At 35.1% G+C, this 17,415-nt stretch overlaps 1 protein-coding gene across 11 annotated transcripts in view; it reads right to left on the reverse strand.

Annotated features, from left to right (window-relative positions):
* Znf638 (zinc finger protein 638) overlaps positions 1-17,415 on the reverse strand; it is a 121,452-nt gene that overhangs the window by 1,898 nt on the left and 102,139 nt on the right. For 5 of the 11 annotated variants that reach the window (XM_085840487.1, XM_085840485.1, XM_085840484.1 and 2 more), the window contains 8 exons: positions 15,722-15,844; positions 12,595-12,632; positions 7,512-8,739; positions 6,857-6,922; positions 5,040-5,955; positions 3,159-3,260; positions 887-985; positions 63-181 (listed from right to left, as the gene is read on the reverse strand). In XM_085840487.1, coding sequence (XP_085696613.1) covers positions 63-181; positions 887-985; positions 3,159-3,260; positions 5,040-5,955; positions 6,857-6,922; positions 7,512-8,739; positions 12,595-12,632; positions 15,722-15,844 — 2,691 coding nt within the window. The remainder of the gene's footprint in view (positions 1-62; positions 182-886; positions 986-3,158; positions 3,261-5,039; positions 5,956-6,856; positions 6,923-7,511; positions 8,740-12,594; positions 12,633-15,721; positions 15,845-17,415) is intronic. The other 6 variants (XM_085840489.1, XM_085840488.1, XM_085840486.1 and 3 more) reach the window with 3 other exon arrangements.

A 17,415-nucleotide genomic window follows, 5' to 3' on the forward strand; every position in this document is an offset into this window, starting at 1 on the left:
GTTGGGCAGACTCATTTTAAATCAAAAGATGGTGACAACACTTGAAGATTTGTATGTGTTACCTCTGTATTTTGTTTATGACGTGTGCTCTTGCAGTGATTTGCCATTGCTTTTTCACCTGAGTAGAAGAGGGAGCAAATTGGACAGAAAAATCCAGCCTTCGGAACAAGAAAGTCCAAATCTAAAAGACAGAAAGAAAGACAAAGAGAAAACTCCATCAACAGTGTGTCAATCACTTTATCCAAATCTGGGGAGCACATTTAGCACACAGTATACCCCCCCCCCCCACCAACACACACACAGAACACACACTGCTATATACTGAAGACAGCGATGAAGTCACAAAACACAAGATCTAGTTTGAGGATCTTGAACCTAGGGCACTCTACTACTTAGCTCTATCCCCTAGCAATTTAAAACATGTATCTTTAACAATACGTAATATATATATATATATTCAGAGTCTCCAGAGAAGCCAGAATGCTAACGGCTTTGAATATAGGTCGAAGACTGAGAGAGTAGAAAACAAACATCTCAGAAACACCCTGGTAAGTTACAAGATGGAGAAGCAGCACAATGCTGGGCCGCTAAACAAGTAAAAGCGCTTCAACTCAGCATAGTAGTTGGCTGCAAGCAAAGTTTCCTATTAATAACTGGAGTTTTTGCTTGGGGAAGTATAACTCAGTTTTCACCATAGCAGCAATTATAGTATAACAAGAAAACAAGAAGCATATCCCAGCCTTCAAGAATGAAATAAAAACATCCATGCCAAGATTAAAAAAAAAAAAGTCCGAGATAAGTTGTATTCAGGAACACCAAGCAAGGTTAACCTGCTCACTCCTGACTTCATGGGTATAAGAAAAACATGCCATTTTTTTTACTTAACCTCCAGGGACATCAGATGTCATTGATTTGCCTACAGAAGAGTCTTCAGTCTTCCTGCGTTTTTCATCAGGTTCTGAATCCTTCAGTTCAGCGTCATCAACTAAAGTCATTAAAAGTTCAAGGAAAAACATGAAGTTATTTAAAATAGATATATTTGTCAAATTAACATTGGATATTCTCCATATTCCAAAACTATTCTTAAAACTCACTAAACAATGCCTTAGTTAATGATTCCTTGATCCAAGAAGCAAATGAGTAAATATAGATATATTCAATGGATGTAGGAGATATACGGCTAAAGCCTATGTAAAATTTTATTGGAACAGCTCTAGAAAGGAGAAGGGTGACAGATAATTATTATTTTTAGTAGAAAATAGCGAGTTTCATAATATCTTTGTGATCTGCACATCGCTGTATATCAATTGTATCTGCCCTTCTTTCTCCCAACAACAGTCCTGTTCTCATGATCTACTTAAATCTAGATTCTGCATGAAATAAACACAATCCTTTCGTCAATTCCCATCCCTGTCTCTTGTTCTCCCTCACAGTCCTCCTTTTAAGAGTCAAGTTCTGTAGACCTGACAGAGTCGATGTTAATTTATAAGGAGGCAATGCATGAGATTAATGGAAATAGGCACGAGCAAAGAGTAATTCTTTCTAGAGTCAAATCTTAAGTCTATTGAGGGTGTATACAGCCTTTTCCTTGGCTCGATGGTCAAACAACTTATTCTCTCTGCCTCTGATCTCTTCTTTTCTTTACTCAAGTAATAAACTTTAACTTATTACTGTATTTGCTCCTAGCATTCCAAAGGCACACACGTGTTAATAATGGATGATTATACACGACAGTATCTTATATAAAAGCTATATAATAACTAAGAGTAAACTAAAATAAATCATTTAAATTTAAAACTGAGTTGCAAATGACTTTCTGACATTATTAGGTCTTTTGAGGAAATTAATGGAAAAACAATTATTAAATGAACCATAAATAAATTATCTCTCCTATATTATTCAGTTGAGAAGAAGCAATTCTAAGCAACCTGGTGTCAAAGTTGACCTAACATACCAGATATCTTTGATTAAAAAAAAAAAAAAAAAATCAAAAAAACCTAAAACTAAGGAATTCATATTAGGAGCTACTAGTGAGATACAACTATTAACTACAGCTTACTGTAAAAAGTTGTTATAGAAAAGAAGGAATACCAGTTTGGGACATAATAAGTAGTAACAAACAATGCCAAGACCTCAAGACTAAAGTAAGAGGAAATATTTTTAAAATACCTGGATGAGTGATTCTCAGCCTTCCTAATGCTGTGATCCTTTAATACAGTTCTTCATGCTGTAGTGACCCCAACCATAAAATTACTTTTGTTGCTACTTCATAACTATAATCTTGCTCCTGTTATGAATCGTAATCTAAGTAGTTTTTGAAGACAGAGGCTTGCCACAGGGGTAGTGGGGCTGAAAACCACTATTCAACATGCTGTATTTTGTTGCTAGGGGAATTCCAAAGCCAACATTGATTTTTGTCCCCTAATGACATAGAAAGTTTGCTGTAGTTTATGTGTAAGGAGTCAATAAAGGTAAAACTCAAGGTGGCCATCAGAGAAGATTCATTTTCTTAGGTAAATAGACAAGAAAGCAGTGAGGAGTTAGCTAGGTAATGGAGAAGGAAATATTGTCACCACTGGTTAGCAAATAAAATAAAAAGAGTTTTAATAGATTTTGGAGGAGGAAAGGAGGGATCAGATTCAAAGAACCTTCCCTCAGTACTGCAGAGAAGATGGTGAAGGGATATCGTCACACAGGAAGATGCTTTCCTTTGCCTTTCCTATCAGTGCACCCTCAGAAATCAGGAATGACCTTAGTATTTTACTGTCAACAACAGGAAGGATATTGGATACAATGAAATATTAGATACAATAAAAAGTTATATATCGGTGACAATGTTTATGTTCCTTATTTGCATCAACTTAAATATTATTAAGCATTCTGTTGTTTACAGGTTGGATGCCTATAAACAGACAGTTAATAAATTATTGATCCCTGATGATAGAACATGGTCACAAGAACATCTTGTGAGTAATTTCCACAAATATTTTTTGTTCTATTGTCACTGTTCCAAAACCTCTCTAAATTATGAAGAAAGAAGTTTACAAGGCTTTTCTAAGCCTGGCTGCTGCCTTTCTAGTTGCTTGCCTGGTTATGTGTGAAAGCTCTATCATGATCTCATGTTGTGTGTTTTTTCCCCACCCGAATAGCCCCTTTACCTCCTTCACTCATTTGGAAGGCCTCTTCGCCTTTTGCTGGTTCTGCCACTTTTTGTGAGGGTGATGCTTTCCCAATTCTAACTCTCTTCAATGGCGTTTTAGCTTTAAAAAGAAAGCCTAATTTATTGCCTCATTAACAGTATTTAAATTGCTTTAAATTTAACATATTAAACTATCTAGAAATTCTAGTATTTGTTGCAAAAAACTACCTAAATTTGGGGAGATTGCCTTTGTGATTCTGAGACAGGGACTTTCTTTAGTTAGGTTCTTTTATTGTTTTGTTTTTGTGAGACAGGGTTTCTCTGTATAGCCCTGGCTGTCCTGGAATTCACTTTGTAGACCAGGCTGGCCTTAAACTCAGAAGTCCGCCTGCCTCTGCCTCCCACGTGCTGGGATTAAAGGCATGGGCCACCACCGCCCGGCTGACAGGGACTTTCTTATGTAGCTGAAGCTGAGTGCTAGATTACAGGCATGTGCCAGCACACACAGCAGAGAAACTTAACACTAAGTAAAAATCTATGTTAAAAGGCAGTTTAGTTAGAGTAACATGTTTCCATTTGTGTTTTGAAAAATTGTCCCTTCCTATTCTTTTCACAGGATGGCTTTATACTTTTCCCTGAATTGTTGCCAATCCAAAAAGATGTTCCTGATATTCCATTCTTAGTTTAGTTAAATTTTTCAAGGTATTCTTTTTCTTTTCTCTTCCTTCCTTCCTTCCTTCCTTCCTTCCTTCCTTCCTTTCTTTTTCTTCCTTCCTTCCTTCTCCTTCTTCTTTCCTTTCTTTTTTCTTAAAACAGGGTTTTTCTGTATAACAAACAGAAACAAACAGGCTGTCCAGAAACTGACTCTATAGACCAAGCTGGCCTTGAACTCAGAGGACTGCCTGAGTGGCCCTCAGAGTGCTGAGCTTACAGGCCCACACTACCACTACCTGGCTTACTTTTTTTCTTTTTTTAACTTTTACAAAGTAGACATTTATTAACACATTAAATAGTTTCATTTATAACATCTAAGGAAACAAAATAAACTACTATTTGAATTCCTTCTCATCAAGGTGACTTATTTTGTAACATATTATGTCGACTGAGTTCAAAGTTTTCTAAATGGAAATTAATTTGGTCTCTCTCATGTCCTATAAGCAAGCAAGCTGCTCCATTATGCCATACCATCAAAATATTATGCTATGCCAAGTGTGGTAGCTCTCACCTGTAATCCTGGCACTTGGGAAGGGAGAATATCCTGAGTTCAAGTCTATATTCTGAGTTCTAGACCAACATGAGCTACAGAGTCAGACCTCATCTCAAAAGACCAAAATCTTCCAGGTATGGGTTATTCACACATTTAATTCCAGTACCCAGAAAGCAGAAGCAGAGATAGGCTGATTTTTGTGAGTTCAAAGCTGCCTGGTCTACATTCCAGGTCTAAAAGGTTCACACAGTGAGACCTTATCTTAAAAAACAAACAAACAAACAAACAAACTAAAAATAAAAAATAATTTGTCCTCCTGCTTGTCCTAAACCTAAGTTTAAGCTAAAAGTGAGAGGCACTGTAATGTGAACACTATTCTCCTCTTTAAAAGCCTGTTCCCCCATCCATAACACACTGTGTTCACTGAAGCTCTACACTGGCTGGTTCACTTTGTCTCCCGGATCTGACATCCTTTCTTGAGGTTTAACAACTTGGGACAACCTGTGCTCTGTAAACTAAATGTGTGCAACCTACACCTTGTTTCTGTGGAAAACTGAAAGTTCTGTGGAGTGGTTGTAACTGCCACCTTACAGAATATCAACAGAATGACATTATTCCTACTGTGGCACTGTGTTCATAGTTTTAAATGTAATTTCATGAAACGGAAAAAAACGAATACTTTCAAGTATCTACCTGCTAAATGTCTTTCAGGCATGGTTTTCAGATCTTTTTGTGAAACAGTTTCACTTCCTGGACCTACTTGGGAGAAAGAATCAAGCTTTGTATTCTTTGGGTCCACAGCTCTCCTCTTTCTATTTCCTTTTTTATCTGTATGGTGCTCAATTTTGCCTCGTGCTAACTCAACTTTTGAATCATTGTCTCCATCTTCTTCATCTCCAACTTCATCCACAGTAACAAAATTCAGCTCTTCTTTAAGGTTGTTAAAATCAGCCAGAGAGTCTTCGTCCTCTTCAGTTACTTCATCCAAAGTCATTAAGTGAAAATCACTGCTGTCATCCTGTATTTCATCTACAGTAACTAAAGTGGAAGGGTCTTCAGGCATCTGGGAAGAAATGAACCCAATAGAATCCCTTTTATCTCTTTTAGCATTCAAAGTAGCAAAAGTTATGTCTGCTGACTCTTCTACTTCTCCAATTTCATCCACAGTTACCAAGCGTTCCTGCTGCAGATCTTGTTCTTCAGCCATGGACAGGACAGTAACATCTTTAGGTGCACTGTGGGAAATGCAATCATCTTGGTCAATCAGTTCATCTAAGGTAAGAAGGGAGTTGGAATTTTTTACCATTTCTTCCATATTGAGCTCTTCTTCATCAATGACTTCATCCACAGTGACTAGAGCTTGTGCAGTTGCATCTTCTTCCTCCCCTATTTCATCTAATGTTACAAAGGACAATTCTCCCTCAACACTGTGAGGGACAGAATTTTTCCCCTTTTTCTTTTTTAAATTAAGTTCAGGGGAAGGAGAAATTTTGAGGGCTTCCTTTCTTTTTCCTTTTAATGGATTCTGCTTGGCTTGAGAAGGATTTACTTCTTCTATGACTTCATCCACAGTAACAAATTCATCCAAATTAAATGTAAATAATGGTTCCTGTTGGAGAGTTAAGAATCAGTACTGTGAACTATGACCACTGGCTAAGTCATAGTAGACTAATATGCAGATCATCTGTGAGAATTTCCACTCTACAGACACTTCCTAATACTAAAATAAAATTAATGTTGTATTTTAAAAGATTCCAAAGTGATAAGGCTAGGAAGATGGCTAAGTGGGTAAAAGTGCCTGGCACCAAGTGCAACACCTGAGTTTACTATCTAGGACTAATTGTATAAGGAGAAAAGTGACTCACACAAATTGTCCTCTAACCTCCATGTATGTAAGAGTATTATATACATTCAAGATATGCATACACAGCACACAATTTTAAAATAATTTACACTTTAAAACTACATTTTAAACACTTGTCTAATCAATTGTCATACAAAGAATCTGCTCTTCCATATGTCAATTATCTAGCAAATTTTCACTTACTAGACTCCTAAAAGTACCGCAAAAATAAAAAGTAAATAGTTAACTATACCAATTAATTTATATGTATTTTTAACTTATACAATACTAAGGAAGTTTGAAGCTTATATTGATAAAACTCTAAGATGAGTAAGACTTCATAGCTAATATAATTGTATTTGAAAACATTATTTTAAAATTGATATTGTAGTAAAGACATTTCTAGCAGGTTCCGACATTTTGTATGCTATCAATGAACCACAGCTAGCACACAGAGTATATAAAACTGGTTAGTCTACCACAGCAACAGCACCAGAGAATTAGTGGCAAGATAGAACATGAAGCATTTCACTTCAATTCTATGTTCTACACCACCCACTCTCTTAACTCCCATGCTAACTATGAAAAAGTGAGGGCACGTGTATTAAGACAGATGGGTGCTGCTGTGGAAGAATGAATATAGAGAATGTGAATATTCTCATTTTACCTCTTTCGATTTGGAACTTCTATCTGTAGTACTTTTAGAATTCTTAGTGTTCTGCAAAGCCAATGCCTAAAATATTAAGAAATACAGAAAAAAAGAATTTATACCTAGGTTATTTATGTTCTTTAAAAAAAAGAAAAAAACTTAATTAGCAAATATCAAAATATGGTCAAACGTGTTAAGCAAATAAACAAAACTAAGTCAATAATCATTTAATGGTATATGCAGTCTCTAAAAGCTATAGCTAAATTCAGTTTCTAAGATCTTTTTTCCTCTTTGCCTACAATGTCTAAGTTTAGGCAATTAGTGAACTAATAAAGGAAATTTCAATTTCAGAGGAACAAGAATGCCAAATGATCATCCTAGGAGCCACTGCAGACACATCCTTCAAATCACAGTCATTGTTCTGACCAAAGTTTAATTCAGCTACATTTGTGACCATGTAATACTTTCCAAGTGTGTGAGTAAATGGCAACTTTGAGCTCAGTACTCCAACTGTCTACTGGCTTATATCAATGGAATTGTTTCAGACAGGGAAATGGGAGCTTGGGGCTAGAGTGAAGAGATGAAAACATGAACCAAAACTACACTTCCTACTTTACAGCTACAGTGCTATGCACATCAAAGGTACACCGAGCCATTCTTCTACTCTCCTCACCTTATTGTTGCTGTCATCCCGTTTCATGATGGGAGGTTTAGTCTCTGTTTCCTGAGACTGTTTTGTTATGTCCTTGTAATCCACTTTAGAATCCTTGCACTGAAGGGCTGAGATCCTTCCACTGCACCCTCTGTTAACACCAATCTGAGTGGGTTTGGATTTACTGTTGCTTTCTGCCAAGCCTGATCTGGTATTTTTAAGCAGACCAAATTCCTTAGCCGAAACTTTCTTTTCAGCCTTTATTTGCTCTCTAAGCACAGGTTTTGGAAAGGTGTTGTGACTTTCAGTTTTTGAAGGTGTACTTTTTGCTTTAGGAGAAGAGACCACAGTAGCCTTGATGCTTGATTTACTACTATATACATTTGATACAGTCAGTACACTAGTTTTACCAGTTTCATCAAGCTTACTGGTCTGATCCACTCCTTTAGTTGGGTCTGCCTTGATTACAGAACTTTCAATTGGCTTTTCTCTTATTGCTGCTATAATCTTCTCCAATTTTTCTTCAAATATGATAGCTTCATTTTTCTCAGCCTTCTCTGTTTTTACTTGTAAATCCATTCTGGTCTCCTTAACATTAAATTCATCTTCCTCCTTTTCATCCAAGATAACTTTTTCAGCAATATCCTTTTTGCTCACAACCTTCTCATCTTCAATGTAACTTCCTGGTGCTTGGGTCACAATACAAGCAGATGGCAGTACTTCTGAAACAGTTTCATGTTTATCCACTTCAGCTCTGGCATCTACCATAGGCTGTGCAATTCCAGAAAATATATCTTCTGTTTCAGATGGAGAATCTTCTAGAATTCCCTGGATGTTCTTTTCTTCTATGAAGACACTGTCAGATACTGATAATTCGGTTTCAGGGTTTGTAACTTGTGCCTCTTCCTTTTCAAAGTCACTGGTGTACATCTGCTGGTTTAAAGCAGACTCATCTATATTTTCACTGAATAACTCAATATTGGCTGGAGTGGATGCTACAAGAGGAATTTCTATGCTGACCTCTGCTCCTTGAGCTTCAAGTTCTAGTGTTTGAATTGCAAAGTCAGACTCACACAATGCTTGTTTGGGTTCTTCCTTACCAAGTTCTTCCTGAGGCACTGAAGGTTCTGTTCCAATATTGGAAGTAGTTTCTTCTTCAACCTCATTAGGTTTAACAGAGGAACTATCAGCTGCTGTTTGTACCTCACTTTCATCAACAGGACTGTTTTTCAAGTCAGGGCTAAAAGTACTTAAAAACAAACAAAAAGAACACAAAACAAACAAAAATCAAACTATGATGAGAATTCAATCATTGTAAATAACCCTGTTGATGGCAACTGTACAGGTTTCCTAATGCACAAATCATAAGCACTGGAATCCAGTCAGTCAGCATTAAAGTGGCTAAGATGTTCTGATGGAAATACACAAGGGGAACAATATAAGAGAGCTTCTTTTTAATTCAAAGGAAACAATAGAAAAACTAGGATTGTTAGTATGTTCCTTTTTCTTGTGTAAGTTAACAATTTTTCATTCCAAGTTTGTACCTGAAAAGGCTGAACATCTCAAATTACTATTAGACTCTATTAAGACATCTCAAATTACTATTAGGCTCTTTACTCTTACAGAGTGTGTACGGTTTTACAATAAAGCTGTGATCCATGCATGTGAACTTAAAATGGCTACAGAACTTCCATAAAATCAACATGAAACTGGCAGGGAGGGAAATGCCACTTAACCATTTTACCTCCCTTTTGAATAAAAAAGACCTACTTTAAATTTTCTAAAAAATGTGTGTATGAATGATAACATTTTAAAGAAACCTTTCTTTAGAATCACCTAGGTAGCTTTTGGAGATTTAAAATTATAAGTAAAACTGTTAGAACTACCAAAACATGAACATATACTCTTACTAAAAACAAACCACTCATTTAGTTATAATATATTTCAATTATCTAGATGAGCTAAAGAAAATACATGGCCAACTGTATGTAAGAGGGGACCATGTCTAATACAGTCATAAAGTGTATTCATGTAATTTTGTTAGAAGTGGTTGAGTTGGAGAAAGACACCAGAAAGGGCACATGTTATATTATTATACTCAGTATTAACTCTTTGTTTCCAAGGAGAAGATAAACTGTTGTTTCTGACATGCTTTTCAGAGGATAGCCACATGTCTATCTGTGTCCTATATTTCAGAGATTTCAAAAAGGTGCTATTTGCCACAACCAAGATCTAATCATTTCAGCAAATAAATTGGTTCTCCCAGAAGAATAGCTGTAAGTTTATAAATAAACATACTGTTCCCTGTGAAGCATGAGAGGTTTAAGATGAACAAGTAGGGATCGTAGATCATTATAACAATATATAGTAATTTCTATATAAGCTATTTAGCATATTCAAATGCTCCCATCTTAAATTTTTGATATCACTAACACTGGAGAAACCAATGGCTGATATTAGTTCAAAACTCCTGGAACTAGAATAGAGTCTGTGGCCAAGCACAAATATTACAAGAAACAACTGTGACATTCACAGTTACAAGATTCATATCTATAATAAAGAATAAACTCAAATTCCTGCCTCATTAGTGAGCTATATATTGATCCTAACAATTTATAAATTGAACTATATAGAAAACTATATAGAAACATTCAAGTCTGAACAAACATGAGGATTTTTACAAAATATCATCTGAAAAATGTAACATGGCTTTCTCAATTACCACATTTAAAGTATATAAAAAGTTAGTATCATCTATACATCTATACACAGTTCCACATTTGAAACACAGGTCTGTTTGTAAAGATGGTTCAATTACATATTTTGCTTCTATGACAGTCATTTTAAAGTTATGTATGTGGTATGCATGTATATGTATGTATGTATGTGCAGGAAGCCATGGAGGCCAGAGGAAGGCACTGCCTTTGGAGCTGGAACTGCACGAAGTTGTGAGCCTCCATGTGGGTATGAGAAATTGAACTTGGGTTCTCCAAAAGAACAAGTACTCAACTGTGGAGCCATCTCTCCAGCACTTAAAGACTGTGGAAGTCTTTAAGAATTATAGTGTTTTCTTCACAGACATTATTTTAACAAAAGTAAGTATCTATTCATTAAGCTATAATGAAGGAAAGTTTCAACGTTGATGATCAATTTAGTTTGGAATGCCAGTGAGATGTCAAATAAAGGACATTATTAAGACCAGAGTTAAAAGGACAGTTTTGTTTGCTTGTTTTTGCTTTTAAGGAATGAAAGGAAAACAGTCACATTCACAAAATAAAAGAAAATTTCCAGAAAGGCAATTAGTTAATACCCAGTGATTCAATTAGTACACAGTGATCCTACTCCCCCACCCACCAATTCAGAATTTCCCAAGAAGGAATACTATAAAAGCTAGACATGGGGATAAAGGACCACACTGCAATGCACGCATCCCAAGACATTTTAGGATAAGATTTAACAGAAAAAATTAATTTGAGAGCTTCACCGGGTATTTCCCAGCATTCTTATTTAAAGTCATAATCAAAGGACACATAAATAGGATATGTATGGGGAGGATTAATGAAGGAGAATGTAAGTTATTACTAAACTATAAATGCAAAATTTCCCCTAAGCAATCTGTGATTAGAATTTACATTAATGAGAAACAAAAGAATTATACTTTAAGGTAATCTGGCAACCACATTTACTTTTAAAAAAACTCAACATTTAAAGCAAATTACACCAGCACTTTTTTTTGGGAGGGAGGGTATAAGTTTACTCCAAAAGCAATGTTAAATACTCTGGCCATATCCCACATTTTTTTTAAATGATTTATTTATTTTATATATATGAATACACTGTCACTGTCTTCAGACACACCAGAGGAGGGTATTGTATCGCTTTACAGATGGTTGTGAGCCACCAAGTAGTTTCTGAAAATTGAACTCAGGACCCCTAGAAGAGCAGTCACTGCTCTTAATTTCTGAGCCATCTCCAGCCCTCCCACATTTTTTATACACATATTTTCTCTCTGTAATACATGACAGAAAAAAATTACATTGGAAGAATTTTCTTTAAATCAAATTAAGATTAGAAACTATTTCTAAACATATCAATATTTTGAGTTTTTAAAGGGAAACAAAACCAATAAAAACAGACAACTCACTGTTTCTGATAAAAACAAGTTTTTGCAGATTAAAAAAATTACAAAACAGAATACACAAAAATGAATTTTGGGGAAAATCTATTTCTTGTTACCAACAGAGCAAACTGTAAGCCTGTCCGTATGACCTTGTATGGCATTGTAATTTATTGAGCTTTCTGTGGACTTCAAGTATGTGGTGTCACACACTGCAACCTAGAAGTGGGGCTCATGAGTTACCAATGTAGTTTCAGATGCTCATGGTCATTTCAACAACCCAAAATAGTCTCATTTTATAAAAAACTAGTTAATGAGAAGAAATTTTATAAGACATTGTTTGCAAAGTATCAAATAATTACTTTTCTATTTAAACATTTTCAAATTATTATTTTACACTTGTAAGATTTTAAAATATAGACTAATAAACAGTAAACACCATGGCTAAAATAAATACTTGAGTTGGTAGTTTGAAGAGACTCTGAAAAGCAAGTTTCATTAGTGGATACAAAGTAGTATTTTTTTGGACAAATATTTCCATTCCATACTTTAAAACAGTCTAAAATTGTACCGACTTAAAAAATATACACTGAACATTGTATTTTTATTTTAAGCTAATGAAATTTTAAAATTGAAAATGTAAAACTGTATTTAGCTATTTTGGAACAGAAAAATCTAGTAAAGTTACTTATCATGGATTGAACTGCTGAGGATAGTTTACAAAGCATAAAGAAGGAACATTTTTATATATGATTCCAATGGCTTATACATGCAGTTTCTCTTAGTCAATGAACACCTGAATGAGTTTAAATATAGGCAATCAACCAAAACAAGCTCTAAGGCCAAAGAGAACCCAAAGTAAAAGGACAACAAGCTTACACATAAACAAAAGGAACAAGTAAGGTAGGAACTTTCTGGACATAGTTACTATAAGATACAGAAATACTTAACACAAAAAACTGAAGGAAACAACTTAAAGCAACACACCTTTCTTTTCCTAGTTCCAGATCATTCTTCGTTTGAACCTACAATATAATTCACATTTTATTAGAGGTTATTCTAGTGGCTCTTTAGTATTTAGTAAAATATAGGTAACAAAAGTAAAAAGAAGTAGGCTATACCTTTTTTTAAAAAGTTAATTTCTATATCTACATAATTTATATTCCAGAAATTATTTTCTTATTAAAACCTGCTGCTAAGTTATATAGAATAAATCCAACTACCAATTTATGAGATAGACACATATGACAAGCTTTTGTAAAATCTAAAAGCCTGAAAATAACATCTTTTACTTAGAATGAAACCAATAAATACAACAAATTCCTTGTAGATTTGATTTTAAAGATTTGTATTTATAAGGAAAACTTTTTATAAAGCATCCCACTAAATTGGGCATAGTACAGGCCCATAATCCTAGAGCTTGGAAGGTGTGAACTCAGGAACTTAACACCAGCCTGGGCAACTTAAAGCAAATCTTCAAAACAATATAAAGACTTCTTCCCTGATTAAACATGGCAAATCTTCAAAACAATATAAAGACTTCTTCCCTGATTAACCATGGGGAGTGGGGCTGAGAAGACGCCTAAATTAAAAAAGTGCTTGTCACGCAGGTACAAGGATGTGAACTCACACTCCTAACACAAATCTGAGAAAAATGGGGAGCAGTAATATACTTACAATCTCAGTGCTGGGGAGTGTGTGTGTGTGTGTGTGAGTGTGTGAGTGTGTGTGTGTGTAGGGGATTGAGACAGTAAGACTCCTGGGTCTTGTTGTCTAACTTGTCAGTCTAACTCTAACACTGAGACAACTTATGTCAAAAAAAAAAAAAAAAACAGAAGAAGAAGATAGAAAAGCAATTGAGAAAGAAACTGAATATCTAACTTAGCTTCTACACAGATGTATACACATAAACACACACACCAATAAATGCTACAGCAGTAATCCTTTTAAATATTATCTGAGACCCCAAAAAGCAATGTTATGGAAGACCAAAAATCAAGGGCTCAAATGCGCTGTTTAAGAAGTTAAAAAAGATTGCAGGGACAGTAGGAAGGTATGAATCAATCTAGACAAAGTTAAGAGAAGAAATAATGTGAATGTGATCAAAACACATTTATGAAATTCTAAAGGATTAACAACATTTTTAAAAACAATAGCTTTTAGGTTTAAAAAAATCACTTCAATGATTTTTACAGTAGGACTATTGATACCTCTTAGAAACATTTTATATTCAAGCAAGTAGAGGTAAGAGAACAATGTGAGACTACTTGAATGGGAATGCAATCCAGGGACTGAGCTCAGGGTGGACTGAAATCAATTGGTCAAGCTCATTACTGGGCAAGCTTGCTGGTCCAGAAATTCTTCCATCACCAGAAATATACTAAGGCCTTTGCCATTGCCTGGCTGCATAAAAATATCTTCACTCTATATTTATACAGCTTTCTTCCTATTTCTCTCAACTTTTCCAAACTTGAAGTTTGGTTATAACTTATCATTTTAATATACATAATTCTCCATCTGTGTCTGTCTCTTTATGTGAGGAAATGTGTAGCTTGAGGCAGGATTTTGTGTAGTTCAGGCTAAATTGAACTAATACTATTCTCTTGTAAGTGTTGGAATTATAAGAATGAGTCACCATATCTAACTTTTTAATTCATTTTAATTTTCATTTGTCTTCACAGTACTTTTTATCATCTGATATTTTGTTACTTGATATATTTATTATACACATATATACATTATCTTTTTTCAGTTAATTCAAGAATTTAGAAAGATTAGCAAAAAGCATAGATACTAAATATAAGGTTCTAATATTTAGCCCTGCTACTGAAACACAATGGCACTATTAAAACACAAACACACACACACATACAAATCTGATTTTGATTTCTCTTTTGGTTTTTCATGCCACAGTTTCTCTGTGTAGCCCTGGCTGTCCTGGAACTTGCTCTATAATAAAGAATGTCTCTGCCTTCCAAGTGCTAGGATTAAAGGTGTGTGTCACCACACTCAGCGTAGATTTCTTTTATTTTTTTTTAAAGACGTATTTATTTATTATATGTAAGTACACTGTAGCTGTTTTCAGACACACCAGACATCATATTTCATTACAGATGGTTGTGAGCCACCACGTGGTTGAGGGGATTTTGAACTCAGGACCTTTTGAAGAGCAATCAGTGTTCTTAACTGCTGAGCCATCTCTCCAGCCCTAGATTTCTTTTAAAGATGTATTTATATTACTTTTCTACTTATATTCTACTATACAGCTATGTAAATTAAGAAGATGTAAAATTCGCTTTCTTATACACTTTCTAAAAACATAATAAACACAAATAATTTGTTTTCCTTTCAGAAAGCAATAATGGATCAAATACAGCACCTGCTTCTACATATAATCATAGTAGCTCCATCAAGTCTCTCTCTGGTTTTATTTTATTTTATTTTTTCTGAAACAAGGTTTCTCTATGTAGCCCTGGCTATCCTAGAACTCATTCTGTAGACCAGGCTGGCTTCTAATTCAGAGATCCACCTGCCTCTGCCTTCCAAGTGCTAGGTTTAAAGGCATGCACCACAGTGGCGCCACCACGTCCAACCAGTTTATACAAAGTCTCTTTTTAAGTCTGTATCCCAATGTAGTTAGAAATTTCAAAATTACTAATTTATATCATTCACTGTTCCTATAATGATAATCATTTTTTATAATAATCAATATAAAGAACTATCTGAACTCAGAAGAAGTCTGACTACTACCTGAGCCTGTTCTTGGAATTACACTCATGATGTATCTTCTCAATTTTCAGAAAATTTCTGTTATGCCTTCTGAGTTTCTTACATTTTTTTTGTAGATTTATTTTATGTACATGAGTGTTCTGCCTGAATGTATGAGTCTGTACCATGCGTGTTTCTAGTGGTCATGGAGGTCAAATGTGGCACTGCCCCCCCTGGAACTTGATTAGAGATGGCTGTGAGCCACATGGATGCCAGGTACCAAACCTGGGCCTTCTGCAGGAACAGCCGATACTCTTGACTGCTGAACCATTTTTCCCAGCCCAGCTTTTTGAACTTCTAAAATAACAAAAGCAGATTTTTTAAAAAAAAGAAATGAACCACTCACCTCTGAGTCAGCCTTTCGAGATAAAGTGCAGGTCAACACGTGCTCACCTATGTTCTGTGGATTTTGTTTCAAAAAATTGTACATTGACAGAGCAGATTCAGGACTTTCTAATTGAAGGATCACCTTTAGAAAAAATATTTTTTTAAAGTATGAATTTAAAAATTACAAGTAGAATTAGGATGTCATCTAACAAATTCCACTTTTTAATGTACACCCAGAAGAACTGAAAGCAGGGACCCAAAACATTTATTTACTCACTTACATTTCAAGAAATATCAGGCACAACAGTTAAAAGAGATCTATCTACCAACTGATAAATGGATTTTTAAAACATAGACTAAGCACACAATAGAATGCTGTTTAGCCTTAAAAAAGAAGTTCTGATATATGCTACATCAATGAGCCTGGAACATATTCCAAGTCAAGTAAACAATTACAAAATTGTAAATACAATTAAAATTCTTTATGGCATCAAATGTCATCCTTATTTATAGAAACAGACATAGGGTGCCAAATTGAATGGTCTGGGTGGATGGGAGGCATGTTAAACAGTTATTGTTTAAGTACAAGAAGTCTCAGTTTGAGAAAATGGAAAAGTTATACAATTATATGGTGGCAATACCTGCACAATGCAAGTATGTTCAATGCAGCTGGACTGACACCTAAGGCTAAAATGGTAAATACATAATTTAAAATACATTAAAATTATTAGGCAAAATCCCCTTTCTTTAAAACAGAGGACTAATGTGTGCTAGAGAGATGGCTTGGGAATTACTGCTTTCCCAGAAGACCTGAGCTCAGATCCTAGTACCCACATTGAGTGGCTCACAAGTTTTGGTAACCCCAGCTCCTGGGAATCTGATACCCTTTTTTTTTTTAAAAGATTTATTTATTTATTATATGTAAGTACACTGTAGCTGTCTTCAGACACTCCAGAAGAGGGCGCCAGATCTCATTGTGGATGGTTGTGAGCCACCATGTGGTTGCTGGGATTTGAACTCTGGACCTTCGGAAGAGCAGTCAGATGCTCTTAACCACTGAGCCATCTCACCAGCCCCTGATACCCTTTTCTATCCTCCTCTGGTACACACAGAGAGACACAGACAGACATACAGCAATGCACACAAATCGACAAAAATTAAAACACACATACACACACCTGCAACAAAACAAACAAACAAAACACAACTCCAAAACCCATACAAACAACCAAAACCCCATTGAGGGCTAATGCGCAAAGTTTTAAAAGTTCAGACTGCTTATGTGGCACCTGTGGCCTGCCTTCCCATGCAATGCCACACCTTGTCTAGAGTAGCAGACAGGCTCTACTTATCAGTTCAAAACATACCAAAGAAAATCAGTAGCTGCGTGTTACTTAGTAGGTTTATAAGGCACTTATGATCACCACTATACCATCACATCACTTGCAATCACTTACCAAATTACAAAGGAGTTTTAATACAAAACATTGCCTTTTAAAATAAATCAGTATAAAAAAAAATAAATCAGTATTTTACAGTTAGAAAGAGGATTTTGAAAACTAAAACTATGTAATGTGCCCTTAATTTAATGAGGGTAAAAAATCTTTGCAATATTTATATAACTAATGTATGTAATGTGTAACCCCCCTAGTAAGACATGCTCCGTTATTCTGTGAATTTTACTTCTCCTTAAAAACTAAAGATAGATTATCT

This window comes from Mus caroli, unplaced genomic scaffold, assembly GCF_978045245.1.
Source record: "Mus caroli unplaced genomic scaffold, Mus_caroli_1 scaffold_7, whole genome shotgun sequence".
NCBI classification, from domain to species: Eukaryota; Metazoa; Chordata; class Mammalia; order Rodentia; family Muridae; genus Mus; species Mus caroli.